This window comes from Diplodia corticola (genome assembly GCF_001883845.1).
Source record: "Diplodia corticola strain CBS 112549 chromosome Unknown scaffold129, whole genome shotgun sequence".
Lineage (NCBI taxonomy): Eukaryota > Fungi > Ascomycota > Dothideomycetes > Botryosphaeriales > Botryosphaeriaceae > Diplodia > Diplodia corticola.
This window is the reverse complement of record NW_017971608.1, coordinates 1-15,809: the sequence shown is the minus strand read 5'-3', so window position 1 is coordinate 15,809 and position 15,809 is coordinate 1. Positions and strand designations below refer to the sequence as shown.

The 15,809-nt window shown below is 58.5% G+C and overlaps 2 protein-coding genes across 2 annotated transcripts; one reads left to right on the top strand and one right to left on the bottom strand.

Annotated features, from left to right (window-relative positions):
- Positions 1-4,832: 4,832 nt before the first annotated feature.
- On the top strand, positions 4,833-5,098 carry BKCO1_1290002 (uncharacterized protein; the record flags this gene model as incomplete). Its single annotated transcript, XM_020270816.1, has 1 exon — positions 4,833-5,098. A coding segment is annotated over one exon (266 nt), but the record flags the coding sequence as incomplete, so codon positions are not given.
- Positions 5,099-13,792: 8,694 nt separating this feature from the next.
- Positions 13,793-14,353, bottom strand: BKCO1_1290001 (nad-dependent epimerase dehydratase; the record flags this gene model as incomplete). The annotated part of the gene is made up of 1 exon (XM_020270815.1): positions 13,793-14,353. One exon carries the CDS (start codon positions 14,351-14,353, stop codon positions 13,793-13,795), a length of 561 nt encoding a protein of 186 aa, XP_020124899.1.
- Positions 14,354-15,809: the final 1,456 nt, after the last annotated feature.

Here is a 15,809-nt window from a genome sequence, read left to right as displayed (position 1 = left end):
GATGGACGGCCTTTGGCGCGGTGTGGTTCGCGCGGTGGGCAAGGGGGTGGGCGAGGGTGTGGGCGAGAAGGTGGTATGAGGGTCGGGGGTCTGTTGATGATGATGATGTTGTTGTTGTTGTCTGACTCTTTGGGTGGTGATTGTTTTTTTGTTTTCTTTTTTTTTGGTTAAATGAGAGAGAGAGAGAGAGAGAGAGAGAGAGAGAGAGAGAGAGAGAGAGAGAGAGAAAGAGAGAGGCATTCATAAATTATGAATGCAAGAGTAGCAAAACAGAAGCGAAGTGCTTGCCAGAAAATAAAAGCCGTCGTTAGCTGGGATATGAATATGAATCCCGCAATCCTTTTTCCGAACCTCCGATAAGCCAGCTCTGGGACACTCACTCACATGCACATAGAGTTTCCTGTAACTGAAAGCTACTACGAAGTGTATTTACCATCACCTCTCTCCCTCGACTGGTCATTCCTCATGCTGGAGACACGAATGAACATGCATGGTGAGAGATCTTATATGCGTATCACTCTTTACACCACGCACATACAACCCTGGACCCGTACCTCTTGCGCATGAATCCGCGGCTAACTCAAGTTGGAAGCCAGACGGGCGACCGCTGTCGTGAAGCATAAACCGATCTCAAAGTGCTCGCCGTAGAGACAACACAACGAACGTTAGAATGAGGATTCGATTTCTTGGTCCTTGTCGGTGCACAGCGATCAAAGAACAGTTCGCGAAGCCTGCACGGAAATGGCAAGCCCGTTTGATCGCGCCATATCCTCGTCTTCTTACAGATGGTCGCGAGGAGGAAAAAAAAAACGTAACACCACCACCAGCGGTAAAGTTTCACTGGCGTCGTCTGTGGTTAAATCGCTAAAGGACAGCGATATCTGAGGTGGTGCGTGCGTGTTCTACACAGAGCTGGGCAGCGACGGTCAGTCATGAGTGTTGCGCCGTCGCGCTGTCACGTTGTGTTTGTTCTTCTGCAACAGCGGTGACTCCGATCAAGCACCACGGTGGTGGACATTTCAGTGGAACCTGGTGGCTGCTACGATGCTTCGTCTTGGTTTACCGTTAAGGAGGACTGTTGTGATCGTAGTCCGTCGTCCATTGTGTCATAGTCTCAAACGGGGCGGAGAGCTTTAATCGGTGAGAGAGACCCGAACGAGTTGAAAAGAAATAAAGGCTTGTAAGATGTGGAAGGGAAGATTGGAAAGTGAGGCTTCGAGTCCGGGGAGGAAACCGTAAAAGAAAACAGCTCACGACTCCACACACCGACAGCGAAATTAGAAAAAAAAAATCCAATGTGGGTTGGTGTCAAAGTTGACCGACAAGGACTGGTCTGGCCGGAGTGACCCGCATTCGGGTGGTACGTTTTGTAGCACAGCAGTGGGTGGCGAGGGAAGGGGGCGTCTGCGGCAAAGAAGCCACTGTATCCCCTTGAGCCTGACAGCCGCTTAAACGCCATCAGTGCACCAGGGAAACCGCCATCACGCCGCCAGGTACCTGCATGATCAGCGGATGCTGCCTTGACGTCGTCTAACGATAGTGAATGCAACAAGGCGAACACACGCACTCACGACAGGATTCATTGGCAATGGCCGCCTACGTTACGCCGTTTGCCATATGCCGGTGATCATGAGGCCGCGCAACGCGTTGCAGTCACTCACAAACCATCTCTCGACTGTTTCTTTTGGGCACAAGCCCCAGTACAACCCACGGCGACGCGTCGCATGCCGGAGGATGCGGACATGGCGGGAGTGGCACGGCAGATGTCAGACCGACGCGGCGGAGAAAACGGGGCCCAGAAATCCACAAACCCGGTTAGGACATTAAGACTGGAGAATTATGGAACGTTGGGCGATGCGGCGTCCAAACGATGGCTGTACTGCCATTGCCTCCTCACTGTGGCGTGGATGGGCGGCCGTGGCTTGGGATTAATTCTCCGATTGAGCAGTGCAAATAGAGTCGGTGAGGCAGTGTCACACCAGCCGTCAGAACTTTGTACTGACCTGCGATATGATCAGGACAATGGGTTGTTTGGCGAGGCGCTTGGCTCGGGACAAAGACCTGGTTGTCGGGTTCCTGGAAACGTCATCCAGGAATCCATCGGGCGGATCCAGGGTCGGTCGGTTCTGAAACCCTGTATCTTTTATTTTCCTGCCGGCTGGATTCTTTTTTCATTGCAGACGTAAAGCAAGGCGGTTGCGAAAAACAAAAAGCCGAGGGCGTTTTGTTTTTCTCACGCCAGGGTGTCAGCTGAGTGAGGTTGGGCGCCAGGTACAAGGCTATTGTAAGTGGGCGTGGGAATACGAAGGTCCTGCAGAGGCGCGAAAGCAGCGACGGCATTGTTAATTGCATACACCGCCAAAACCTGCCTGTCCGGTTGAGGAAGCCAAGAGCCGGGGCACTGTGCGGGCAGCGACCGCCGGGGGGAAGAAAACACCAGGCTGCGTCCATTGCCCTGGGATCGGTGACGTGAGCCGGACATCCGCGAAACAGCCGCGGCCTTCGTCGACGGGGGCCCGGTCTGGCATCGAGTCTGGCTGGGCGATCGGTTTCCCAGGGAAGACGGTAGGACAGTGCGCGCTTCCCCCCCTGGTGCCGGAGGCTTTTGCTCCTTCGCTCGCTTATGCAGTAACACCAGATCGGGGAGCGCACAATCAATCTCGGTACGACGTGCGCGACAGATGCAGAAGCGACGGGGCGGGAATGCGGGCAGGGTTGTGAGGCGGCGGGCCGACATCCACCACCGCTGCGCGTCATTACCGGGACCCTTGCTCTGGCGGATCGGTGTCATATCTCAGAGATCTCCAGGAATGCTACCCTTCGGCGGAGCATCTCGTCCCCGGTTGGTGGGACGCAGCGCGCCCCGGACACAGCTCCAATGAGACAGGGTGGAGTCGGCCCAAAGCGGACAGGAGAGCACCAAACGGGACGAGCAAGAGCAGCCCGGCGCCCGGTTTGGACGCGTCGAGTCTGGCAAGGGCGTGTGGACGAGTCAGGATGGCGGAATGCGACGCGGCTGCGGGTGCCACGAGCACGATGGGTGATTTCTTGCCAGTGGCCGGATGTCAACGAAATGAGGGGTCCATCGAGGGATGGGGGTGCGAGGCGAGAGGCGCGAGGTTGCAGCGGAGCCGGCGCGGCGGAAACGCGGGCAGGCTGGAATATTCTCGAAGGGAGGAAGAAACCGGGGCCAGCTGGGCGGCCTTCACGACGGCGAGACGAGCGGCGGGCGACAGGTCGCATGCGGGAGGACGACAGGCAAGATGGAGGCGGTTAGGTCGCGGTAGGCGGGAGGATCCGCGCGCCCTGGCGTTGGTGCAGGGGAAACGGGCCAGTTGGAGCGCTTGCCGGGCGACGCCAGGGAGCGGGTCAGACGTCGAGGTGTTCCTGAGGAGGGCTCACCAGCAACCGGGTTTCGCTCAGGATCTTGCAGGTAGATCGATCCCTGGAGATCTTGTGGCCGGCGAGGTTGGGTCGGCTGCATGGTTAGGCACGTTTCTTCGGCCTTGAAACCAATAAGACAGCTGGAATGGCGCAGCGCGGCAGGGCCGGCAGGGCGCGGCAGTCGGGGGTCGACGGGGCGGGCGGGCGGCGGTGCGGGCGCTGGCGGGTGAGGGGTGAGACGCGGTGGTGGTGGTGAGGGCAGCGGTGGCAGCGACGGCAGCGACGGCGGCGATGGTGGATCGACGGTACATGCCAGCCTGGACCCGCGGGCCTGGATGCCGCGCAAACGGCGTCGGTGGCGCGCTGCATGGGGCCGGTTCGAGCAGCCGCGGCTTCCCTGCGCGGCGACGCCCACCGCGCTGGTGGAGGACATGCCGCAACGGATTTCGGGCACAGGAGACGCTGCGTCAGCGGCCTGAAGCGGCAGCGCGCGCGGCGGGGGCCCTGCTGGCGCGCTCTGAGCCGGCGAGCGCCGGGAGGCTGTGTTTTGCTGCTCCAGCGCTGGCGCCAGTGGCCGCCGGTGGCCGCGGGCAGCAGCCAGGCGGGCGTCCGGGCCCGGGCTGAGCGGGGCACGGCGCTCTCTGGCGCTCTCTCGCGACTCTCTCGCCCTCCCTCTCTCGCCGTCGCTGCTGGCCGCCCTGGGTGGCACTCAGCCCTTTGGCCCGCTGACCAGGGGCTTGGAACGGCCCTGTCGCCGCGCATTGGCCGGCGCTGGCGGGCCATCGCACCGCAGAGCCTTGTCTCAGGTCGCCCAGCGCGCAACCAGGTCGTCAGGACCGCCAGGCATTCCGCTTTGCGCTCAACGGCGGCGACGATGTGACACGTCCACAGCCACTGCCCCAGCCGCGCTCCGCCCAAGAATGAACCCGCATTCCCTTGCAACAAGGATCAGCTACTTGGAACCACCACACCCATGGCCGCGGTTGCGGGCCACGACGCCCTAGTCTGACAAGCTTCGCCAGCCCATGCCGCTTCGGGCGCGCGCGCAGAGCGTCTTTTGATATAGGGTGGCAGAGCTCCAACTCCAGTGTGTTACGGGCGTGTATCTGTTCCCAGATCTGTCCACCGCCTGTCCCAAAGCGACCCAGGACCCATCGTCGACTCAGTTGGAGCATTCCGCAACAGCACGGCCCAAACCAGCGAGCCTGCTCACTCACTTGGTGCTATATAAGACGCCTGCCGGCGCCCTGGAGATCTGCCACCATCGGAGATCAGATCCCCTCTTTCGACCCACGCCTGCCCGTCTCCAGTCGAACCGGCGGATCCAGTCCAGTCTCTCTCTCTCTCTCACCGTCTTCCTTCGCCCCGGCGCCCTCTGTCTAGTGTGTAAGTTAGAGCCAGCCAGCTTCCCACGGCCCCGAGTTCTGAGCTGATTGTCGACGTCACAGGCGCCTGCTCCAGCCGCTCTTTCGACTACTTCAGCCCGCTGCCTACCGCCCTTCGCCGGAAACCACCCCTCCGCCCCTTCTCGCCCCTTCCCGCCCGCACCATGGCTGTCTCCGGCAACTGCGAGCACTCGTTCAAGATGGTCAAGTCGGACAACTCGCTCATCCACTGGATCTGCAACATGTGCCATTCCGGGCCGCACTGGTTCATCTTCGAGTGCCAGCGCTGCAAGCTCAAGACGTGCCGGCCGTGCTCGCAGAAGGCGTAAGGCTCGACGCGGCTCTGCGGCGGCTGCGGGCAGTCCTGCAATTTTGGTGTTGACGTCGACCGTCTCGCTAACCGGGCCTCCGGTTGAGAGGGCGTGGGACGATCTGCACCCGCCCATCGCAGCGGCGCAGGGATCTGGAGCCCTGCCGAGATCCACTCGCACACGCCGCCGCAGAGCAAACAAAACGCGCGCCTCACTGTCCGTCCTCTGTCCTCGTCTCTTTCCTCAGCATCACCTCTCCTCCCTCGGCTTCCCTCGGCTTCCCAGGCGTTTTGCGGCGCTCGTCGGCTGCTCCGGGGCCCGTCAGACGCACAGACGGGCCCGCTGCATCAATCTCGAATCGGATCGGTCTCCACGGGCGGCTCTCTGTTGCGGCTTCCATTTTCTTCTTTTTTTTCCACCTGCGACAAAAAGCAATTTACTTGACTTTGGCACGGCGCTCGATATCCTAGACCGGACAGGGGATTTATGCACGCGTTGGCGAATGGGCTTGGGCGATTTTGCGAAATACCTCTGGCGTACCTGACTTTGGCGTGGCTTGCATGATTCAAGATTGGCCTGAACGGGTTGGCTGCGATCCCGCCCCTTTCCGCTTCCTCTGACACCGCAGCAAACCTGTCTCAGCCCTCGCCGCCGCTCTCGCGAGGAGCCTATTTCTGTTTCCCTTTTTTTCCCTTGGTTTCTTTTTCCGCATCCTTTTCCTTGGCATCACGGCATTTTCTTTTCATGGCTATTTACAAGACGCTGCAACAAGATCTCCGCGCACGCGCAAGCACCGCGCTTTTTTTTTTTTTTCCTTTCCTTTCCTTACCTTTCCTCTGCCAGCTCTACCAAATCTCAGCATTGTCTACTGCAGTTTTGGTAATGGATAATGTATCACGTTAAGCAACAAAGAGTGCTCTGGAATATCCGCACAACGTGTCCGGTCTGCTCTCGTGACTAGTGCTGCCATGTGTGTGCCTGGCTGCACTTGCTGCCAGCTGAACCTCACCCCATGCTCCACTTGCCACTTCCCACGGCCGGCGCCAATCCCATCCCATCCTCCAGGCAGCCAGTGTGGCAGCCTCAAAAAAGCGCCCCCCCTTCCCCGTCGTTGGCTCCGTCGGCTGCTCCGTCCGCCTGCTGCTCGCCCGACGTTCGGAGGGGGGGTTCGTCATATTGGCCGGCCCATCGCATCTGCTGCTCATGCACGCCCATATTTTTTTTTGCCTCACTCACGGCCACGGCGGCCAGCTCACCGCTAGCTCCACACCCCACGCATCTCAAACAGGCGTTTCACAGGCCGGGGGAAGAAATAATGGGAGGGACGTCGCGGAACAGAGCCCGGCCCGTTGCACAGTACACGGCGGGGCGGCGCATCGACAGTACCCACGACGTACCCCTCGGTGGTGATGCGGGACATGGGGGGGGGGGGGGGTTGGGTGCAAGTGCTCGCGCCCAGATCTGGCCATTGAGCTCGCTGAAGAATTTCAATTATTATGATTGCTGCCCAGCTCCTCCCAAGCAGCAGCTCCTTGCTACATGAGCATGAGGCGAGCAAAACACACCGCTCCTTTTCCTTGCCTTTCCCGCACGGCATCGATGATGGCGCTGTGGCGAGACCGAGCACAGGATGGTTGTTGCTTGCGCGTCGAAGGGGTGTGTGGGGGGGAGGGAGAGCTGCCGTTAATGGGCCGACAGAGGTGCAACATCAGGCGCACAACGGGGATCGCTGCGGTGCGCGGCAGCACACGGCGTCACCATTGACGACCTAGCTATTGAGAGCGACCTCAGCAGCGTGCGTGTGCGTGTACGTGTGCGTGTGAGTGAGCTAGCCTTCCTTCGCCCAAAACAACTGGCCTCGCCGCGAGACTAGACGGAGCGGGCGACAGAGCGATTCAGAGTTGGGCAAAGGCAGAAAATAAAAATGTTAAACAGTGTGTTGACTTTTGCTTTTTTTCTTTTTTTTTTTTGCAGCTTGCTTTGCCAGGCCATACCTCGTCGCGGAACATCGGGAGCGCTTGCTTAGCGTTGTAGGCCAGATCGCACGCACGCGGGGATCGAGAGGGCGGCATGCAGGAATCACGCCGTCAGCCAAATAATGGGCGATGGCCCGACCGGGATGGTGGACAGCCCTACCAGCCCTGGGGCGGCGGAAGGAGTACCAGGGGTGGAGGGGGTTCCTGCGCGTGGCCTCTGCCCTCGCCCTCGGACAATCCCAAACAAAAGGCGACGTCATTATTGTCCCCGGGCGGGCCGAGGGTTATTTTTCCGAGAGAGGCACGTCACGTCTCAAGAGGAGGCGTGGGTGCGCGCGGCATCCCGGCCGCCAACGGTCGTTTGGTTGAGATTGGCGACGGCGGAGCAGCGCCGGCGCGCGCACGGGTCAGCCCTATGATCACCGACCGGAAACAAAAACGAGGCAAGCGGTGACAAGCATCGCTACGAGCAGAGTTTGAGCGTGAAGCCAAAGCCAAAGCACAGCGCCGCCGGTTGCCTGAGCGAGAGGGGAGCAAAAAGCTGAAACTGTCGCCGCCTTCCCTTTCCTGACCGGTCGTGAAGCTTCCGTCATCATGCACTGCATCTTCCGCCTTGGGCAGCCGACCTGCCCGTTCTGGGGTCGTGGGCGTTCGCGGACACTAGCAGGGCCGCCTTCCTCGGCGCCTGCGGATGATTCTGCAGTTCGGCAAGTACGTTTGGAGCGTAGCGGCTGCTACAGGGCGGAAAGGGACGAAAAGGGACGAAAAAGGTGCCTCCTTCCACTTCCGCGCGCCCAATCGGGGGAGCAGTCGAGAGGGATCCCAGTCGCTTGGCCGGCAGGATCAGCACCACTCGCAACATCTGCCCTCATTTCCGCGAGGGAGGCCCGGGGCTGTTCGGCGAGAGGCCCTGGAGCGCGGGTGGTACTTGGCGGCGACAGTTGGCCAGCCACGCTGCATGCCAGCTGCACATGACTCCCTGATTCTGCACGTAAGCGTTGTCCCCGTCTGAGTGCTCTGGCTGCGCCTAGCCGTAGCCGAGGCCGGATAAGGCTGCCGGGCTGGTGCACGCTGGGTGCACGCCCGCAACAGGGCAGCCTCCCACCTTACAGAAACCGTCGCACAGCCGGGAGGCGGGCGCGCGCGTCTTTTGGCACCGCGCACAGGATGCTTAGCTGCATTTCGCCTGCGGTGGCCTGCGGTCGCAATGTCGCCGCCACGTAGGACGTACCCGGCGGACGGGGGCCATGCATCCGGCGTAGATCATCGTCCACGCCGCGGCTCGCCATTGGCTCCGGCGCCGGCAGTGCAGCAAAGTGGGTGCGGCCACTTGTACCTGCATTAGCTCCCCCCACGCCAGATCAGCACCGCACGCACTATGATCCACGCCTCGCAACCGCGGAGCAACATCCGAGCAGAAGAAGCCCCATTCCGACGACAGCACAGAGGCAGTGTGAGAAAAAGACCAGCATGATGATTGATTCCACACCACATCCGCCTCACTTTCGCGAGATACATTGCTCGCGCCCACTTTTTCCGGCACGCCTGACCTGCATATCCGCCGCCGCCGCCGCCTTGCCGCACCCACATGTATCCATTGCTGACTCTGCAACTGCCGTAGGTAACTCCTGCAGCCACCCGCTTCACCCACGTGTCACCAATTACCGAGCGGCCGATCCGGCCAAGCGAAGTCTCGATCACGCTCCCTCGTGCGCCTCAGTAACTACAGTGACGTATACACGCATGCATGCACGTACTGTGTATGCACACGCATGCACTTACGCCACTCTCACGACATGATCATCATCTAGACGTACGTCGTGGGGTGAAGGGATTCGGTAGTCGCCTCGGCCGCCAGCCGCGCAGAAGCCCTCGCGGAATGAAATGGATCAATCCCCCCACTTCCCCAAACGGATCCATCTGCCGTGCGGAACCGCAGCAGGGTTCCAGGATGTCAGGGGTGGTTGTGTGGGGACCATTGCTTTGATACGCTGTCGGGGTTGTGTGGCGTCGAAGGCTCGCTAATGCTATATTGGACGTCGCGGACGACGTCTGCTCGTGACTGGCTGGGTCTGCTCATATCACCAGATTTTGGGTTTTGGGTGGGGTGATGGTAGCGTGAGACGGCGAGCGGGCGGATGAGGGCTGTGCTGCGTACTGCTGGATGTTCGGTGTCTGTGTTGTTGTTTAGGGTAGGTGGTGGTGTGTTGTTCTCGTCGTTTGGGGAACTTGCTGCGTGAAGTCGGGCTCTGAGAACCAAGATGCTTCGTTTGGAATTTTGTGGTTGCATCCTTGGCAGAGACTGTTTTCGGTGGGCGGTTGGGTTCCGAGACTGGGATCGAACATGAGAAGTGGCTATTGTGATGTCGTCGTTACACGGCTCTGAAGCTCTTTTGTTCAACAGATGAAAAACCCCTCAGGAATAGAAAAACATCTATGACAAGGACTGAACCCTTTTCTGATTAGTTGTTGTAGAGTCTTCGGGGCCGAGGGTCGGCAAATGGACCTACATATCCGATATGCAACAACAAGTGACCCCAGAGATGTTGCCGAAGTGCTCGGTCGCTATATGGAAGCGTCGACTCGGTTTCAGCTGTCGCCGTGCCTTTCGATGAAACCTGCTACGCTTGAAGACGAAGACTGAGAGATTTTCGACTGATTATTTGAGCAGGCATCCTAAACGTCCCGTGTTCCGCTCCTCCCATCCCTCTTTGTCAGCTCTAAGCCACCAATTCCGCATTCCCTCGCGTCATCCTCTTCCACAGAATGCATTTCTTCTGCTAGTAGACCCCCAAAGCGTTGTACCAGTGAACGTCCATTAGAGCCCTTGAGTTGATGGGAACGTGCGGTTGGACTTGTGGTCAATGCGGTGCAGATCGTACGGACCACTACGGTCTCACGACGAGAAGGCGCACATACCTATAAGTGTAATAAAAGACGTGATCACGATCAAGTATAGGAGATTGAACGAGCTATCGGGCAAGGGGCTTAGTAAAAATAAACTTTTCACTCACGTATTCTCCTCCACACGCCTCACCACGACGCCCAATCTCAAAACCATGATCCAACATGAGGGTGGTGGGGTCGTGATATGTCGCCGGTGAAGGAGGGCAGGCTTCAGGCTTCGAGGGGAGATCTATTACCCCCACAGAGGTCTAGACACTCTGTTCCGCATGAGAGGGTGCGTTTATGATGTGTCTAGTGACGGTTTGAGGTGCAATGACGTGCCGCCATCACTTCTTCTTCCGCAAGAGGGACGCCAGTGAGACAATGTGGTATCGTATTAACTATCAGAGTGTGCAGATGAATAAGAAATAGTACGAGAGTACCTATCCCTTGCTTGAGAGATTTTGCTGGGCGGGGCAGACGAGCCTTCAACCATCCGTTTGGCAATGGGTAACAACCATACGTATGAGCCTCGACCGCCCCTTACGCTTTCTCTAAACTATTTGAAGGCACTCGAAAGTATCGTGGCTTCAATTCTTTAACTCAGCTGCAGTCCCACAATCAAATGTTAGTGGGACAAAAACGTCTCATCTCTAACGAATAAGAGTTACATGACTGTCCTGCAGCCTCGCGTCCGTAGCACACGCACTAAATTTGTGAATGATAAAGTAACTCCGCGTAGCAAGAAAGCATAGCATCAACAGAGATTTAATTTGAATCCAGGTCTCACCGATTCATCGGAGTCCCATTCTCGAGCCCGTCTCACACAGGGGCGCTTGCTCCAAGGCCAGCTGGTCCTTGAACCTCACGACCACTCTGTCTGGGATTGATGCGTTTTGCCACAGAATCACCGATGCATTTTATTAAGAGTCACCTGATGCGGCAACTTTCACACTTCCAAGGAACGCATCGAAGGATGAAGAAACAACGAATCAAAAGGTAGCCACGAAGCGTGAAGACACCGGGGCAAAACAATTCAGATTGGCTGGAAATTGAACCCAAGCTTCATCGATAGAAGTCCCGCGTCCGGCCCGGGGACGACAACCACCGGACTCCGGTCTAGAATCAATGCGTCTTGCCACTAAACTACCAACACTACTTTTGTGATAGGACGGCAGTGGAGAAGTCGACTATGAATAATAAAAGGATCCAACGTGCAGGTGCTGATGGGAAAGTGCAGTAGACGGGGTGCCAGAACCGGTACGCACACGGCTTGGCGTCCGGAGCTAAAGACATGACCTTCATGTTATTGTGCTTGCAACTTACTGCTGCATGCATGGAATCGGTTTGACTGTCTCACCTGATGACCGGCCATGGAATCCTGCGTCAATGCTATGGTAGCAATCTAAGCCTCACAGCACAATTCTCGCACCAGAGCATCACTAATCTACCTCACCTTCACTCACCCCGACACAGTGGGGGACGGAAGATTCTGACCGACCTATATGAGCAGCGGAATCCTGTATCTGGATGCATTTGTATTGTTTTAATACTCACATCTTCGCCCGGATATCTCCCTCAGCTACTGATTACATCTACGTCGGTATACTTGCCTCAACTACCCACACGAAAGATCGCCGTATGCCAGCTTATCTCGTCATCAACCGCGCTGAAAGACGATAGCAAGTCAGACATATCATACAACCTCCGCATATCCTCCAGGCCCCATGCCCTCTCAGTCCAGCTGGCCGGGGGTTGGGCGGTACTTCGGCTGCGCGGGCCGCCGCCCATCATTTCCGTTTCCATAAGTACCGCACTCCACTTCGGCCAACCCAGTCGCACACACGCATCCGGCGACGCCGAGAAAGATAACGACGCCGAGAAAAAAAGTGCTTTCTCGGGGGAGATCTGCGGTCCGCCGCACCGGATGCAGTTCCCAAGGAAGGCAGATGGAATCCACTTTTGCGGTGATCTCGAGTATAAACTGACGTCACGGATCTTCGTGCTGGTTCGATATCTGTTCACTAGGTACTCTCACCGCAAGGGGGAAAAAAAAAAGAGGCGCGGCGGACAAACTAGAAGGAGGGGGGCGCGCGCGCGCGCGTGCGCTACGGGCGTAAGTAGTAAAAGTGGTTTTGCGAATGTTGCGAGAGAGGAGGGCACCAATATCGAGGTGTTTTTTCTCATCGGGCACCGCGTCAGTGAGCCCGGCCATTGTAGAGAAGCGAGATTGCGATGAGAGGTTCGTCGCGAGAGCGAAGTCGATCAGCCGGGACGAAGAAGACGCGTGCGTTGCGATGTGGACGTGGTCTGCGGGTTGCGAGTCGAGTCAGTGGGGAGAGAGTAGGGCCGAACGCTGGACCTGCGGTAGAACCAAAGCTCATTCTTCAATAATTTCTTGCCTTGGACTTTGTCTGATATCTTCCGGGGGCTCCGGAGAAACTCAGCAAAAAGCAGCGGCGGGATAATAATAAGGGGTTTAGCATGCAGGGTCTTTTTGTTCCGCTCAAGCAACGTTTCCCCGATCTGGCTAGCGGGGGTCGGTTCCCGGAATGTTGTCGCAAGGGCGTGACGACCGGGATGTGTTGGGTAGATGACGAGAGGGTGCTCTCGCGCGGATACGGCGATACGATGGAGGGCCCGGACGGTCGGTGCCAAGGCTGTCCCAATGCCGTGGGCATGTCGCCGGGGGGGTGTGTCCTGAGCAACAACACCTCAATCTATCTGACGAACGCATGCCGCTGAGAAATCCAAAAAGCCGCGGCTGGACAGACTACAGGTCGCGGGCCGCCCCATGGCGTCCGAGGCCAGTCTTCTCCATCCTCTCGTCATCACACCATCGGCCTCATGCCTCCGAAGAAACGCCCCGGCGCGCGAAGGGGGGGTGTTCGTCACCGTGGTCCCTGACTCAATCAGCCGAAGGTGGCGCTCGTCAGCTGCAATCAATGACCCGATACGGCGCCTGCTGCCTGTTTCCGGACCCCAAAAAAGGTCCCGTCCCCCGCACTATGTGGGTCCCTCGTGGCTTTTCGTGATCTGCTGACGGCACAGGTCGTTTCGAAATACAGCCCTGTTCCCCTGTTGCGGGTCCTGCGATGCAATAACGCCGTTCGGAGACGTCGGCTAAAATGGGAAGGGGAATCTACTCCTGCCGACCCACGTGCAAGCTTTCCGTGTCGTGGGTGAAGGAACGAAGGGATAGGAAGCATGCTCAACAATGGATACCGGCTGGCCGTGTACCAGGGGCCAGGAACCGTCAAGTGTTGGGTCCGGAACACGTTCCGAATGATGGCGTCCCAGCCACGTAATCAACAGAGGTTAAGTAGTTCTTGATTCTACGTTGAAGATTACATACCGTTGGGTCGTTGCGCCTCGAGGCCGGAAGGGAACCTCATCAAACAGGGGTATCAGGAAAACTGTTCAGAGAGTAGTAAGGTAAGAAAGTAGGAGATATCCCATCGTCACTGCCAGCCCGAGCGGAGGGCCTGTTTGTTCTGTAGCTTTCGCGAGCGCCAACGACTCTCCTGAAGCTGTGCGAACCCGGAATAGGCCCCCCTTCCATTCCACAAAGAGACATCTGTATCCTCCATCATCCGGTTCTGCACACCACGCCATTGCCCCTGCATTAATGCACAAAATGCACTCTACGCCCGTACAAGCACCCTTCTGGCAGGGGTTCCGCTTTTGAGCTTCTAATCCCGATGAGCGATTGGGAGGAGGCAGTCACTCCGGGCATCTTCGATGACGAATTGACGTATGGCTGTCGTCTGGCGTTCCAAGGGTGTCGAGCCTCGGGAAGGCAGTAATAAAAAAAAACAAAGGCGATGCGCCTCGCAGGCGGTGACTCGGGCTACGAAGCCCTGGAGCTGGATGGGCCGGCGGACGGGCGGGTCGAAGGGGCGTCGGACGACCTGGTCGAAGGGCCGGTGGAGGGGCGGTCGCTCGCAGTCTCGTCCCACTGCTCGGCCATGATCTCGGGAAACAGGGCCTTTGTGGAGAGGCCGTCGACAAACTCCTTCCAGCGCACGACGTGGGTGCCCTGCTCGTTGAACTCCATGCTCCACACGTACTCGTTGGTCCACGGGCCGGCGACGGTGGTGCCGGTGCAGATGGTCCACATGCAGATCTTGCGGGCGGGCACGTCCTCGATGATCTCGTGGATGGAGATGTAGAAGGTCTTGAAGGTGTTGAGGATGAAGTTGAGGGCGCGCTGGGCGGCGTCGTTGTCCTGGGCGGGCATGCCCATCGACTTGGGGTAGATCTCGCGCCAGCAGCTGCGGTCCCGCATGTTCCACACGGCGCGCGTGTCCAGCCGGTTCAGGGCGTCGACAATGGCCAGCGCGGTGCGCCGCTGCTGCGTCATGGCCGGCGCCTCGCTGGCCTTGGGCTTCTTTTCCCTCCACAGGGGCATGGCTGGAGACTGAGAGGGTGTGCGCGGGAGGAGAGAGATGCAAGTAGTAGAGCTGAGAGTGTGGGGGAAAAGCCAATCTTGAATGCAGCTCACCGTCATTTCAGCGCACCGTGTGGGCCGGCCAGCCCCAGCCCCAGGCTTATCAGCAACACCGGAGCCAGCTCCCCGTCCAAGACGCCCGACTGCTCTTGTCCTGCGCTGGAGATGGCCGCGCTACGGGTCGCTAAGGCAGAGGCAGCAAATCGGACCGTTGCTTCACCACTGGACCGCATGCGACCCATCCCCGGAAACGGCACCGATGCCTCCCTTGCCTTGTGGCTGGACATGGCCCTGGACGAGCTCTTGATGACAGCGCACCAGACCCGTGGCTCAACAGCGCGGCCAACGCCACAAGCCCGCCCGCCGAGCCACCGTGGTCTGAGTTAACGCCATCACCCTTGGCCGTCCTCAACTCACCTCCAGCGACACTACCCCGGGAACGGCATCTTTGCCGAGGTTAGGCAGAGATCCTGACAGCCCTAATGCGCTATCCAAGCCACGCACGGCTGAGGAGAGAGCAATATCCAGGTACGGTAATCATTACGCAGCCCATATTTTGTGTCCACCAGCCTTCAACCCACGTCTGGACCGCCTGAATCCGACCTCCCGGGCCCGAGCGCACCACCAACACCGCTCCATAACTTTGATGGCCTCGCAATCGCCTGATAAGCTCTGCCTTCAACCACCACCGTCGACCCAAGCCCGGCAGAGCTATCAGCCGTGGCTATCGGGATGGATGCCGCACCCCGGGGACGTACCTTAGTCGACCAGCTTTGCAGTAGCTCGAAATGCCACATCCAGAGCAAGCAAACACAATAATCCTGCAAGCCCGGTGGCACTCGCTCGCACGCTCTGGCCGGGCCTCTTTTTTTTTTGCGCTCTTCGCCTCTGTGGCTTCACGGCTCTAGGTACTAGTCGCGCGGCCGCAGTTTCCCGTCGACGGATGCTTGTTTAGCTGCACGTCACGCCCAATACCCTTGCGCCGTTCTTGCCCACAACCTACCCCATCGGGCTAGCCCGTCCATCTCCGCTAGTCCCGAATCCTTTTTTTCCCTCACCAAAAGGCAGGGAAAGGACGGGGCCCCATCGCCGGGAAACTGTAATTCGACCGCACCCTTTTTCCCCCCCCCTCCCCCCCGTATGACATTAATTTGCCCGACGAAGGCACGATGACAGATGCCGGTCGCCTCATTCGCTGATCAGTTGTTCTTCCTTCTGCCGGACGGGACGGGGTATGTGCCGCACGCACGCACACTTGAGCGCGGCGCGCTCGTCTGGTTTGCTGCATAATATTGCGGCAATAGTAACGGCCGCCGCATGATTCGCAGTCGAAGCCATCGACGTTGATTGGTGGAAGAGTGATTTGATATCTCCCCTCCAGCTGATGTGGAATGATAACGGGAGGGGGGAGGGGGGG